Source organism: Frankliniella occidentalis, unplaced genomic scaffold (assembly GCF_000697945.3).
Source record: "Frankliniella occidentalis isolate FOCC.00 unplaced genomic scaffold, Focc_3.1 Scaffold220, whole genome shotgun sequence".
Classification (NCBI taxonomy): Eukaryota; Metazoa; Arthropoda; class Insecta; order Thysanoptera; family Thripidae; genus Frankliniella; species Frankliniella occidentalis.
Window position 1 is genome coordinate 359517 of NW_026267346.1, and position 13038 is coordinate 372554.

At 42.6% G+C, this 13038-nt stretch overlaps 1 protein-coding gene across 1 annotated transcript in view; it reads right to left on the reverse strand.

Annotated features, from left to right (window-relative positions):
- Nucleotides 1-844: 844 nt before the first annotated feature.
- Nucleotides 845-13038, reverse strand: part of LOC113211855 (acyl-CoA Delta(11) desaturase-like) — a 21626-nt gene continuing 9432 nt past the window's right edge. The window contains exons 3-6 of the mRNA XM_026430374.2: nt 8536-8666; nt 2193-2398; nt 1599-1781; nt 845-1513 (exon numbers count right to left, since the gene is read on the reverse strand). Coding sequence (XP_026286159.1) covers nt 1225-1513; nt 1599-1781; nt 2193-2398; nt 8536-8666 — 809 coding nt within the window. The 3' untranslated portion in view covers nt 845-1224. The remainder of the gene's footprint in view (nt 1514-1598; nt 1782-2192; nt 2399-8535; nt 8667-13038) is intronic.

Here is a 13038-nt window from a genome sequence, read left to right on the forward strand (position 1 = left end):
AAATTTCATCATCGGATTGTCATCAGTTTGTCTTCCGTTTGTCATTGGCGAGATGACAAACTGCTGACAAACTGATACCATACGTTTCCACGCGGGAGAGTGCTTATCTTCGAACTCGATCTGTCTTTTTATGATACAAAACGACCCTGAAAATCCCAGGTCGCTATCTCGATTCCATCTCGAGTTATCGTGCGTACAGACGGACAAACAGACAAACGGACAGAATGAAACTTTTTCGGTCAGTGGAGTAATGAGCTTCGCTAATCGCTCAGCCAAAAAAAAGCCCTACATTGAAAAATTTTACAGGAAGTAATACTTAAACCACGCAGTTGACGTCGAACCACACCTCTTCTCAAGGGTCCCTAGATTATTTGCTATCACTAACATAACAATCTGTCTACATTCGAACTTTTAATGAAAACCTTTATCGAACAGCAGACGTTTCAATTACCTAATTTTTTTAGAGTAAAATCCGAAAAGCCCACATTATTCCTATTCACGTGCGCAGACCGGGCTTCAAATTAGAAATCGTGCGAATGTTGTTCTTACATAGTGATACGAGAAATTACGTAACTTCATGGAGGCACTATGAGTGGCCGGAAGGCATTGTTCCCGAATACCCTCCCATTAACTCGTCTCGGGTGTCTGCGCCGCAGGCCTAGCTTCTAGGTATATGTGCGCCAGGCGCGTCGCAGCGTAACAGTGTTTCGAGAGATATCGCGAAGCCTGTTAGCGAGACGTGGTCTTGCATACATATAGCTTGTCATACTTGACATAACCATTTCACTTAATTTTATTCTGCAAAGTTGTATATTAATTGTGGTCTAAATAATTGACTACTATCTTTTGATAAATGTGAGATTATAAAATTTCAAATTTTTATTGACTTTGACGCATCCTTCGATGGGGCGCTTTTAAACAATGGTTTGGTCAATGTACGAAAGAATGCGAAAAGATGATTTAGGACACCTTAAGACATTCAAAATACATTTACAATTGCAATTATAGTTTCGCAAAATAATGAAATTTCTCTTAACACAAAGTTACCCGCGATTTTTTTACAGTGCACTTATTGCGGATATTTGTTCAGTTTAAATTTATTCAGAGTGGTCAAACCTACAAAATATGTTGTGAAAAATTCACACGTTGTCATTGAATAGACGATTTACAGGCAAATATGGTGAGGTAAAGCAAACTGTATGGTTTTAGGTGGCAGGTCCGAATTCAGGAATCATGATTGTACGACCTATACCTCACCTCACGCAGGTGTTCAGTTGGCCGTGACCCGTCCCCACGTTGTGACGCCACCGAGTCAACCAATTCTTTGCTGGCCCACTTGAAGTCGTATGCCCATCCCACTTTCGCAAAACCGTCGAGAGCGAAAGTTGTGAAATTACAATAATAGGGCAGCTCAGATGTTTTGTAGTCCCATGGGAAGGTATGATGATAGTTGTGCCATCCCTCGCCCATAGCTAGAAATGATACCATCCAGAGCTCTGTTGGGCAGATTTGCCTGCAGTTAAAAAAAGGGGTTAATGAGTCTGATCACCTGCTCCAGTTAGATTTAAGCTTTTCAGTGGAAAGCATGTCAAACTCACTTATCGTATGGTCTATCTCCAACCATGTGGGCAAAGCTATTAACAGTCACTGCAATGTTGATGAACACCACAACTCGTACAATGCTTGCCAGAGAAGAGACTGTCCACGTCTCGTTCCAAGCAACGACTGGTATGACGGTAGGGATTATAAAGGCGCATAAAATAACCAAAAGATAATGGAACCTGAGGAAAGAGATGAAACACTGTTATAAAACCAGGGGCTACCTCGGAACTCGACGCGTCCTAAAACAAGCTAGGCCCGCTCTTCCGCCCAACCAAGTTGCCCGCTCCGCTTCGCTCCACCGGCAACTCGGTTCAGCAGGGAGCGGGCCTAGCTTGGCCTGCCGGTGGCGTTTGGGACGGGCCTTCGACCCGTTCCTTCTGATTTTTTCATGGTGTAATAAGGCTTCCATCGGAAAACGGGCCTTCGGCTCGTTTAAGTGACAGCTGGCTTTGAACCCTATTTTTGCCAGTTACCTTTGCTGTCTACTTCGTAATCAAAACTCGACAAATGAAGCATTCTTTTTACACGCTTAACAATAATCGCACAACCGATCATATTTCTCTTAAGTCCGCAGACCACAGAAAACATACCGATGCTCAAACTGCACAACAGAGTCCGCCAATACATCACTGAAGTCAATTTTCGCCCCCTGCCGTTTCACCTCTGGATGTCTGTGCATCATAGCCCAGCCTATGTGACAGTAGAAAAAACCTCTCTTTGAGTTATGAGGATCTGCATCAGTGTCCACGTATTTATGATGAGCCCGGTGGTCTCGCACCCACTGGAGGACGGAAGTCTGCAACCAAAATGGACATTAGTAAACCATCCAGCAGGCCTTGTTACGGCCACGAGGACGATCACAAGGAGGAACAGGTTGTTCATGGGTTTTGTTTCTTTGCAAAGTTGTACTCCCAACTCTGAGATCAATTTGGGGACTTTGTAGTTAATAGGCCTGTGAAGTGTGAACGCATTAAACGGTCCAGGAAGCGGAAGAAGGGGATAACTGCAAAACCACAAGTATTCAGGAAACACCAAAAACTGTTTTACGCTTCAAATTCAAAAAAGGGATGGCCAGCCGGGACCGGGCCTCGGCCGAGGGGTCCCCTACTCGCCAACTCGTTGTACTCGAGGAAAAATACTTTGCAGATACTCGCGACAACTCGCGAAAAAATCGCGAAAACTCGTGAAAAAATGTAGAAATACTCGCCTCATACTCGCGGATGCTCTCCATTACTCGCATAAACTCGTGAATACTCGCTAATACTCTTGAATGGCGGATACTCACGCAACTCGTTGTACACCCACTTGGAGAGCAGGGTGTGGCTTATGAACGCCTTTTTCGATTTTGAAAACTCCTTACCTCCTAAATTACTACATTTTCATTGCAGTTTCCGAGAATAATTTTCTTATTTTCTTCCAATATTATCTTCAGGTCGCAACTTTGCCTCAAAGTTTGAAAAATCGCTATTTTCCCACTTAAACGTAAGCTTTGCCCGAAAATCGACCCAGAGCATTCCAGAAACGTCACACCTGTGCCGAATGTTTTCAGTAGGTTGAGAAAGAAGTTTTCAGCCCCTGTGGTTCATGGTAATTCCAGAACGAGAGAATTATACTTCGAAAAAGAGTAAAAACGACTGAAAATGCAACAAAACGCGAGGGGGAAATCACTTGCGTACTAACTCGAACACCCAGGCCTGTACTAAAGGCGCACTAACGGCGTACTAACGCGTACTAATGGCAGAAATAATGCGTAATAGTGCCGTGATAACGCATTTTGGAAAAAATGTGAAAAATTGCGCTAAAAATTGGGTGTACTAACGTGTACTAATGTACTAACCCGCGTGGAAAACTATGGCATCAGATTGTCATCAGTATGTCATCTTGCCGATGACAAACGGATGACAATCTGATGACAGACTGATGACAAAACTGATGACATACTGATGACAAATGGATGACAAAACGGGAATTGGCGTTTGTCATCAGTATTTGATCATTTTGTCATCCGTTTATCATCCATTTAACATCGGATTGCCATCAGATCACAATCTGATGATAAACGGATGACAAACGGGCTGCTTCCGTCGCTCCAGATGGTTGGGGAATGTTCCAACCGAACATGCTTTACACGAAATGCCCCAGTCTTTACTAGCCTATACGGTGTCTAAGTCGTGTAAATGGAGTGACGATAAGTCGATCGGAGGGTGGAGCTCAAGTCATCCGCGTAAACTTTTTATTCTGAGCACGATGGTGGTGTTAAAAATTCTGTAGCTATAGCCGTTTAAAAGATGATTTTCGAATAATTTTTTTTCTCAGAAATGGATAGAGTATGTTATCCTCATACACCACAGTAAGCCGTTTTGCTCTACGACGCTTACTTTAGGCATGAGAGGGAAATGCGGTCTACCAGAAAAACATAAGGCGGGAAAGTTCAAATGCCCACCGTTAGGCTGGAGCTGGCTGGAGCCGTCCCCCGACCATAGTTTGCCATCCGTGTGTCATCCGTTTGCCATCCTTTTGTCATCGGATGATAATCTGACGATAAATGGATGATAAACTGATGACAAAATGATGACATACTGATGACATACTGATGACAACCGCCTATTCGCGTTTTGTCATCCGTTTGTCATCAGTATGTCATCAGATCATTTTTATATATATCGTGAAATAAGTTAATTTTTGAACAGAATCGACTCCCAGGACTTAGCCGAGAGCCGCAGGCTGGCGGAGCCCCGGGCCAGGCCGCGCTCGCTCGCCTGTCCGGTCCGCCGTCCTCAGCTCAGCGCACTCCGCTACAGCGGTGCAGTGCGGGGGAGGGGGAGGGGGACATCTTTTGTTCTCGCGACTCCTCTCCTGTCGGCCGACTCGGCCACGTCCACGTCCAGGTAGCGTCCAGCCAGTAGCCCTCCATAGTCTATTCACCTATCGGGATCCTGGGATATTTGACGAACTATGACAGCCTCCCGCACCGAGCTGGCACCGGCCGCCGGCAGTCACCCTGGCAGCCTCGCCTCTGCGCTGCCGACAGTGGCGACCTCTAGCGGATTTCGCTCGCGACCGAGGCGGTGTAAACGCCTTAAGGGGTCAATTCGATTTGCGAGTATGCAAGTAGAACCTACAGGTAAGAAGGGATAAGTCTACTTGACTCATTTTTCATTCCATCATATCCCAGGAACTATGGTTCGTAGGCAAACAGTTTTTTTTTCGGAGAATGTGCCACTTTTACTGTGGATTTACGTCCACTACAAATCTAAGTTTGGGGTTATGTCAGGTAATCCCTTCTTCCGCTTCCTGGATCAAATTTCAAATCAAAAAGGTTAACCTTTGTAGCTATGCAAACAAGCTCCCTCTGCCATTTTATGATTTGACGCTTCCTTGTACGTCTTTATGTACAGCATGTTGATTGTCACCGTATTTTCGTCGAAAGAAACGCTTTAGTGCCTAAACTATGCAAATTAGAGCCAAACGGATAAAAACTTTGTCTGAGCGATAGCGAAGCCTATTACTCCAGTGATGGTCAAAAAGTTTCGTGTCCGTGGGGTGGATAGGATAACTCCCCTGCCAAATGTACACCTCTAATTCTGCCCAATTCAAACTAATTCAGACCAATTCAATCTAATTCAAACTAATTCAAAAGTAATTCAACTAATTCAGTCCAATTCAAGCCAATTTACATTCAATTCAAGTCAATTCAAGCCAATTCACGCTAATTCAGTAGAATAAAATCACAATAATTCAAACCAATTCAAAAACAATTCAACCAATTCAGTCCAATTCAAATTCAATTCAAGCCAATTCAAGCTAATTCAAATTCAATTTTTGAAATATGTACACCCAATTCAGGAGTTATCCACTAGAGGGTAGCGTAAAAAAAGGATTTGAGATATTGAAATGGCGGGTATGCGGAAAAGTTGTCTTTTTAGATGAAGAATCCAGTGCAATTTTTTATTTTGAGATCGGACAATATTTTCCGATCGCGCAACGAGCTCTAAGTTAAGCATTAGCTCATATGGGGAAAATCGTCAAAAACCATGAAAAAATGAAATATCAAATTTAGGCTTTGTACGTGATGTTTATTGAAAATCTGTTCTCAGAAATGCAATCTACGCCAAAAAAGGCATCCGGTGATGTATCACACTTGACATTGCAACCCATGGTTTAGGCGGTGTAGGCTGCATAATCCAGGTATCAATTTAAGCCCAAATTGCATCAAATTGCACAAAAGTCATCAAATTATGCAGCCTACACCGCCTAAACCATGGGTTGCAATGTCAAGTGTGATACATCACCGGATGCCTTTTTTGGCGTAGATTGCATTTCTGAGAACAGATTTTCAATAAACATCACGTACAAAGCCTAAATTTGATATTTCATTTTTTCATGGTTTTTGACGATTTTCCCCATATGAGCTAATGCTTAACTTAGAGCTCGTTGCGCGATCGGAAAATATTGTCCGATCTCAAAATAAAAAATTGCACTGGATTCTTCATCTAAAAAGACAACTTTTCCGCATACCCGCCATTTCAATATCTCAAATCCTTTTTTTACGCTACCCTCTATTATCCACCCCTCGTTCGTGTCTGTCTGTATGTACGCACGATACCTCGACCGGCGCAGACAACAAAATAAGCGTCCATGTATAATTTGAACACGCCTTAAGTCCTAAATCGATGTCGCGTGTAGTTTTTATGTAGCGACGATTCTTACGAATACTTACGTTTCACAGGCCTGACCCCTTAGAAAAAGTTTCAAGAACCACAGGCACAGGTGGCCAAAAATCTTTTCCCAAAATATGTTTGTAATGTTTCCTAAATGGTACTTCGTACATTTATGGCTTCCAGGCAAAAATTTCAACCGTTTCTCCCTTTCTTGTACCGTTTAGGCCCAAGAGATCACTGTTCGATGAAAATAAGGTATAGATAGCTAAATGGTTCACTTTTCAAGGAATCTGGCAACAATTGCACCAGTAGTGACTACTTTTTCTCATAACCCTTAGTGACGTTTCACTTATTTCGGAGTGCCCCTTATAGAAAATAGACATCTATAGATGGCGATAGATGGTCTAGTACCCATCTAGCAGGTCGAACTGTGTAGACGTCTACACATAGATGTTTAAAAGATGTTGATTAGACGTCTTCTGCTATCTTGTCTAACTGTAGATGGGGTGTAGACGCCGGGAGACGCTCTACATCCTATCTAACCCATATATGCGTTTAGATGGCTTTCTGTAGATAGGGTATAGACGCTGAAAGACGCTCTACATCCTATCTAACCTATCTATGCGTTTAGATGTCTTTCTGTAGATAGGGTATAGACGCCGAAAGACGCTCTACTTACTATGTAAGCAATCTATACATTTAGATGTCTTGCCGAAGATGAGGGGTGGACGTCACAAGGCACTCTACGTCATGTCTAAGCCATCTAAACGCTTAGATGGCTTGTGGAACACACACTAAATACTGATGAACGTTTTTGTTCATAGTTACTGGGTTACTGAGTAACTATAAACAAAACTGTTTGTTCGTAGTTACTGAGTTACTCAGTAACTATAAACAAAAATGTTCATCAGATTTTAGCGTGCATGAGGCGTCGCTTCCGATAGCCTTTCTAGTTAAGGGTAAGCATCTATGACATGACAAGTCTTAAAGTTATATGACATGTAAACGTCAAGGTATGCTCTACTTCTCGTCGATGCCATCTATGCTTTTAGATAAGCATACTTTCTCGAATTTCCGCCAGATGGCGCATCTTTCGGACAAGGGCTGTTTTTCGTCTTTATGCCAAATATTTCTTAATCTTTTAAATATTCCGTTTCGACTTGTTGATATTCGGGAAGAGCGTTATTTTATTAATGTGCCTGCACGTTTTATTTGCAATTAAAGATTAAATTCACAATTTTGTTCTACGTTGAAATCCGTTCTCGCTGACCACTCACATTACGGGCACATGTACCCTCAGCACCTTTCCGGCTTACAGTATGGTCTCTCAAACAGCTGAGAGAACCATTTAATTTTTGTACTAAGTGGAAGTGGAAGGTTCCAGTTGGGCCTGCGTTTCACACCTAACGTCATAAAGTTGATGCTTGTTTTATCTTAATGATAAAAAGGCACTTTTGACATGATTGCCCTATCATCAATGTTGATTCTCTAACATCTAATTCACGTCTACACAACGTCTAAGAACCAATCGAAGCGTGGACGTCCACGTCCACAAGACCTTTTACTGCATACTTCTATTCCATGTCTGCACTTGGACGTCTGAAAGATCTCATTTTCGCGGCCAAATTTGACATCTATTAGAAATCTATGGTAGATGGTCATTAGACGTCTAGGCATCTATCCTTAGACGTCTTTTCGACATCTATGACACGTCTACTTTCTATTAGGGGCAAAAGCCCCCGACCGATGCTGTGAGCACGTCAAATTGTGAGGCCGCTATGAGGCCGTCTCCGTATGCGATTCTTCAACAGTCTCGAGGAGAATCAAATAACTTTACCAACGGTTTACATAGCGATGGGTCTTAGAAATAAATGATAAAGTCTAACGCGTCTTAAACAAAGAGGCCGATGTGGCGCGCTGCTGTTTAGCCCGCTCTTCTGCTTTGTAAAAGCTTAAGCGGGTAGTCAAAAGGGTAGTCATTGTTGTCCTCGTAGTTTACGAGGTCCTACACGATAGCCCGGATGCGGCGCTGCAGATCCCTCCACTTCTATTTGGGTGCGTTCTTGATCTTGCGCCCGATCCTCATCTCCGTGAGCACCGCCTCGGTGTCTTCCTGCTCCTTTTGCAGCTCATCGAGACAGGAATGCAGAGGTGGATGCTTTTTTTTTTTTAAATAGGCGGGAACGGTTTTCACGGGTTGTGTAGTGTTAGCGACTGATGAGCGCATTTGCTTAGGAAGTAACGAGTTTAGCGAGTGTTTTAAGGTACCAACCTGAGCAGATGATACATGGAGGAACGCCAATAGAACTCGTAGGGGGGATTTTGCTTTATACGTTCGGTGGGTCCAGAGCCGATGAGCACCAGCAGTTGTTCCAAACAATGTTAGACTTCCGTACACATACACTGAAAATTGAAGAAATATTTGTGTTGTGTTCAAATTTGTTATTAAGATTTTACAGAAAAATCTGAGTGCACCAGTCGCCAGCCAGGAATATTATTCTGGTACAAGTCAGGTATAAGCATTACCATGGCCAGAAAAATTACTAAATAGATGTAAAAACAACTCCTGTACATTACTATGAGAATAAATTATTGAATTGAATGAAAAGAAATGTTTTTGTAAAAAGCTTAACTTGCATGCATGCGTTTCCTGTGAATTTGTTTGAAGGAGGTGGACCTGTGAAAGGAAGGGTTTGGGAAAATAGTCACTACATAAAAACTACACACTGCATCAATTTAGGATTAAATGTGTATAAGTGCATAGATGGACGCTAATTTTGCCGTTGGTGCCGGTGCGCGCACGCTCCAGGAACATGCCCATCTTCACCTCCAACTGGACGGTGCAGTCTGTTTGATGTGCACGATTGTGCTGCAACGGATTGGTCTGCGATTGTCAACAAAATTGCTACTAACTCTAAAAAGGGACCACCACCAGTGGTTGACCCGAGGATTTTGCAAAGTTCTGGATGGAAGTACTCGAAAAAAAATCACATAACTGAAGTACGAAAAATTGAAAGATTTGTGTTGTCCATTGTGATTATGTTCGAGTACTTTTATTTCGAAATTTGCAAAAACCCCAGGTCAACCACTAGGGGCATCTTTTAAGAGTAACTATCAAATTTTTTGACCGTCGCAGACCCATCCGTTGCGCAGCAATCGTGCACACCGAGAAGGACTGCATCGTTCCAGTTGAAGGCGGAGATCGGCATGTTTCTGAAGAGTGTGTACTGGGGCCAACGGCAAAATTAGCGACTATCTATGCTCTTAATACATCTTTAATCCTAAATCGATGCGGTGTGTAGTTTTTATGTAGTGACGATTCTTGCTTGCAAACCCTTACATTTCACAGGTCTGCGCCCTTAACTTTTGCAGAGGCCATCTTTTCAAGAAGCAGTCTGAAAAATATCGTCAGTTTAGGGAAAAGATTTTCACGAGACTTGTATGAATTCTACTGCAGCAATGGGAAATACCTGGGTAGTACAGTACCTACGTAGTACCTAGGTACTTTTCCGGTACTTTACACTGTAAAATGCTTGCAAACTTTATTCTTTGCAACGTTCCAAAGAATTTGTGAGCATTGTATTGCAAAGAAGTTGTTTGCAAGCTGGCAGAATTCTTCAAACAATGTGTTTGCATTGCAAAGAAATAATTTGTAAGCTTGCGAAGAACTAGTTCGTATTACGATGCTTGAAAATTCTTTGCAAGCTGCAAAGAAAATAGTTTGCAATACGAACCTATTCTTTGCAAGCATTTTGCAGTGTACGTTACCTAGGTACTTTTTGCGATACCGATACTGTCTTTCGCCGAGACACGTAAATCTTTATTTTCGATAAACATTCCAAAATGCTTAGGCGTAAAAAAACATTCGAACTGTTAAAAAAAAGCGGGAAACATTTCTAGGTATTGATCTTTTCAAAGTAACTTTACACAGTACCTAGGTACTGATTTTGAAATTCTACTGGTACAGTACCTTATAGGTACTGAGGCAGGACTACCTTTTCCATCCCTGTTATACTGCTCACTTTTGTAATTCGACACCTTCACTGTAAAAAATTTCTATGGTAGATTTCCTATAAATGTATCTGCAGCAATTCACATATGCATGTATAGGACTTTTCCCATACAGGCGTATAGTAATTCTACCATACGCGTTAGTATTCTTACCATACAAGTATAGGAATTTCCCTATACACCTATGTAGGGTATGTACTATGTGGGCGTGGCATTATCCCTACACATGTATAGGAATTTTCCTATACACCCGATGCTCTTTCAAAAAAGAAAAAGTTTTATTCAAGCACTTCCCCGCTGTTTGCCCCCTTCCATATCGCCTTCCTGCCGCCTTTCGGTAATTTCATTTAAGTAAGGGAGGGTGGGGCAGCTAGTGACAGGGGCAGTTAGTGACAGTTGTCACCCCAGGCCGTCCTATTGAATTTTCGCGCTAACTTCGATCGGCTTAAACAAGTTTCAGAGCTCGAAAAACATTTGCCACAAGGCGGTGGTGTTCGGCAGATTGTTATGGCGGCGGTGAAACTTTGAATGTGTCTGATCACAATTTTGAGGTAAATTTCGACTTTTGCCCCTTTTTCTTTCTGTAAATACTCCGTAAGTATCGCCAACTTCACCACACCATACGGATTTTTCTGTGATTGGTATGGACTATTTATAGACTTAATGATTTTACTCGCGGTCCGAACTTATTCCGACGAGTTAACCTCTCGTTCACGTTGAAACACCGTACTGCACTTGGGGTAGATAGTGACAGTTTTTCCGGGGCAGTTAGTGACACCTAGATCTTTATATTACAACGCGTATTTCTCTCTATTCATTCAAAACCTAGTCCTATGATGAATCTTATCGACTCTGTTGACAAAATGCACTGTACTGACAATTTTTTTCGATGTGTGATCTAACCTCTTTTGGTTTTTGTTCAAAACTACTTTTGAAACTAGTTTTGTGAGTAAAACTCTCTCTAGCTCCTAAACGGTGAGAGATAGAGCCAAACGGACGAACTTTTAACCCGATGGGCTCTAGTTTCAGAAGTTACCCTTTAGGAGACCATCAAATATTTTCTAGAATTAGTATATTTACTTTTGGGCCAGTTTTATGAGTAAAACTCCCTCTAGCGCCTAAACGGTGACAGATAAAGCCAAACGGACGAAATTGTAGCCCGGAGGGCTCTACCTTCACGAGTTAATCCTAAGGAGACCACAAAAAAATCAAAAAAAAAAATCCCACTCCTTGGACCAACCCCCATTCCTCCTAGACACCATTAAACTTGACTTCATACCAGACTATTGAGTAAGAAGCATCAATTTAGTCAAAAGAATCGTTTCAGATAGTAAAAGCTAGGTTTAATGCAATTTTATACCCTTGTCACCAAGTGCCCCGACCTGTCACTAACTGCCCCGGGCCGGGGTACATAGTGACAAATGCAGGGCTCTAGTTTAAGCCAATTTGTTGACACACTGGCTCGTAACTCATCGAACCACCACCTACATTACCTCGGCAAAGGTTGCAAGTAACTATCTAAGCTTTCGTGCTCAACATTTGGCCGAAAATAAGCGAAATAAGCCCGATTTCCAAAAAGTGTCACTAACTGCCCCACCCTCCCTTAAGTAAGCATTGACGTAATTATGAAATACCTTACCGGATGGAGAGTTGAACCTCGGACTTCTGGCTTGCGATCCCGTCACGCTGACCACTAGACCACGGAGACTTGTTGGGAGGCGTGCCTTAGCAAGCCTGGGTCATCCCAGAGCCACGCGCCGCCCCTCGCTGGGCCATTCCCAGAGGGTCAGCCAGGTGTCGGCGCGGTGCCGGGGCTAGCTTACGGCTTTGGGGATTTACTCCTAGATGTTTTGACGTCGAGTTTTGAATTTTACTGCCTGCCCTGACTTGAAATTCGATCATGAGAGTTTAAACAGCTAAATAGACTCTGAATGTGTCCAACCCTGTGTGTCTGTGTGGTGTGGCGTCAGGCGTCAGAAATAAGTTCATAAAATGACCGCGCCGGCCAAGATGTGAAAGGTAGAAAGATGTGCATATCTTTACCCGTTTTTTAAATTCCAAACATTGTATAGGAAAATTGTCACCATCTAGTAAATTTCCTATACATATTAAGGAAAATATGCCTACCAGACACGTATCGGAACTTTCCTATACATTTCTGGGGATTTGCCTATACACTTGGTAATTTTCCCATACACGTCTTCCAAAATAGGAAAATTCCTAAACATTTATAGTAATTTTCACCTCCGATACGATGTATAGGAAATTTCCTATACATGCGTGTAGTAGAATTCCTAACACTTTTTACAGTGTTGGAATAAAAGGCACGCAGTTCAACCGCTGGATCCGAGATCCACGCAGTTCAGCCGCTGGATCCGAAATCCACGCAGTTCAGCCGCTTGATCTGAGATCCACTGAGTTCCTATCCCTGTAGCGAAGATCTGCGTGGATCTCGGATCAAGCGGCTGAACTGCATGGAACTCGGATCAAGCGGCTGAGCTGCGTGGATCTCGGACCCAGCGGTTGAACTGCGTGCCTTTAATTCCAAGGTGTCGAATTGTCCAAACTCTATAAATAGTTATCGCACACTGTAAAATGCTTGCAAACTTTATTCTTTGCAACGTTGCAAAGAATTTGTGAGCATTGTATTGCAAAGAATGAGTTCGTATTGCAAAGAAGTTCTTTGCAAGCTGGCAGAATCCTTGCAAACAATGTGTTTGCATTGCAAAGAAATAGTTTGTAAGCTTGCGAAGAACTAGTTCGT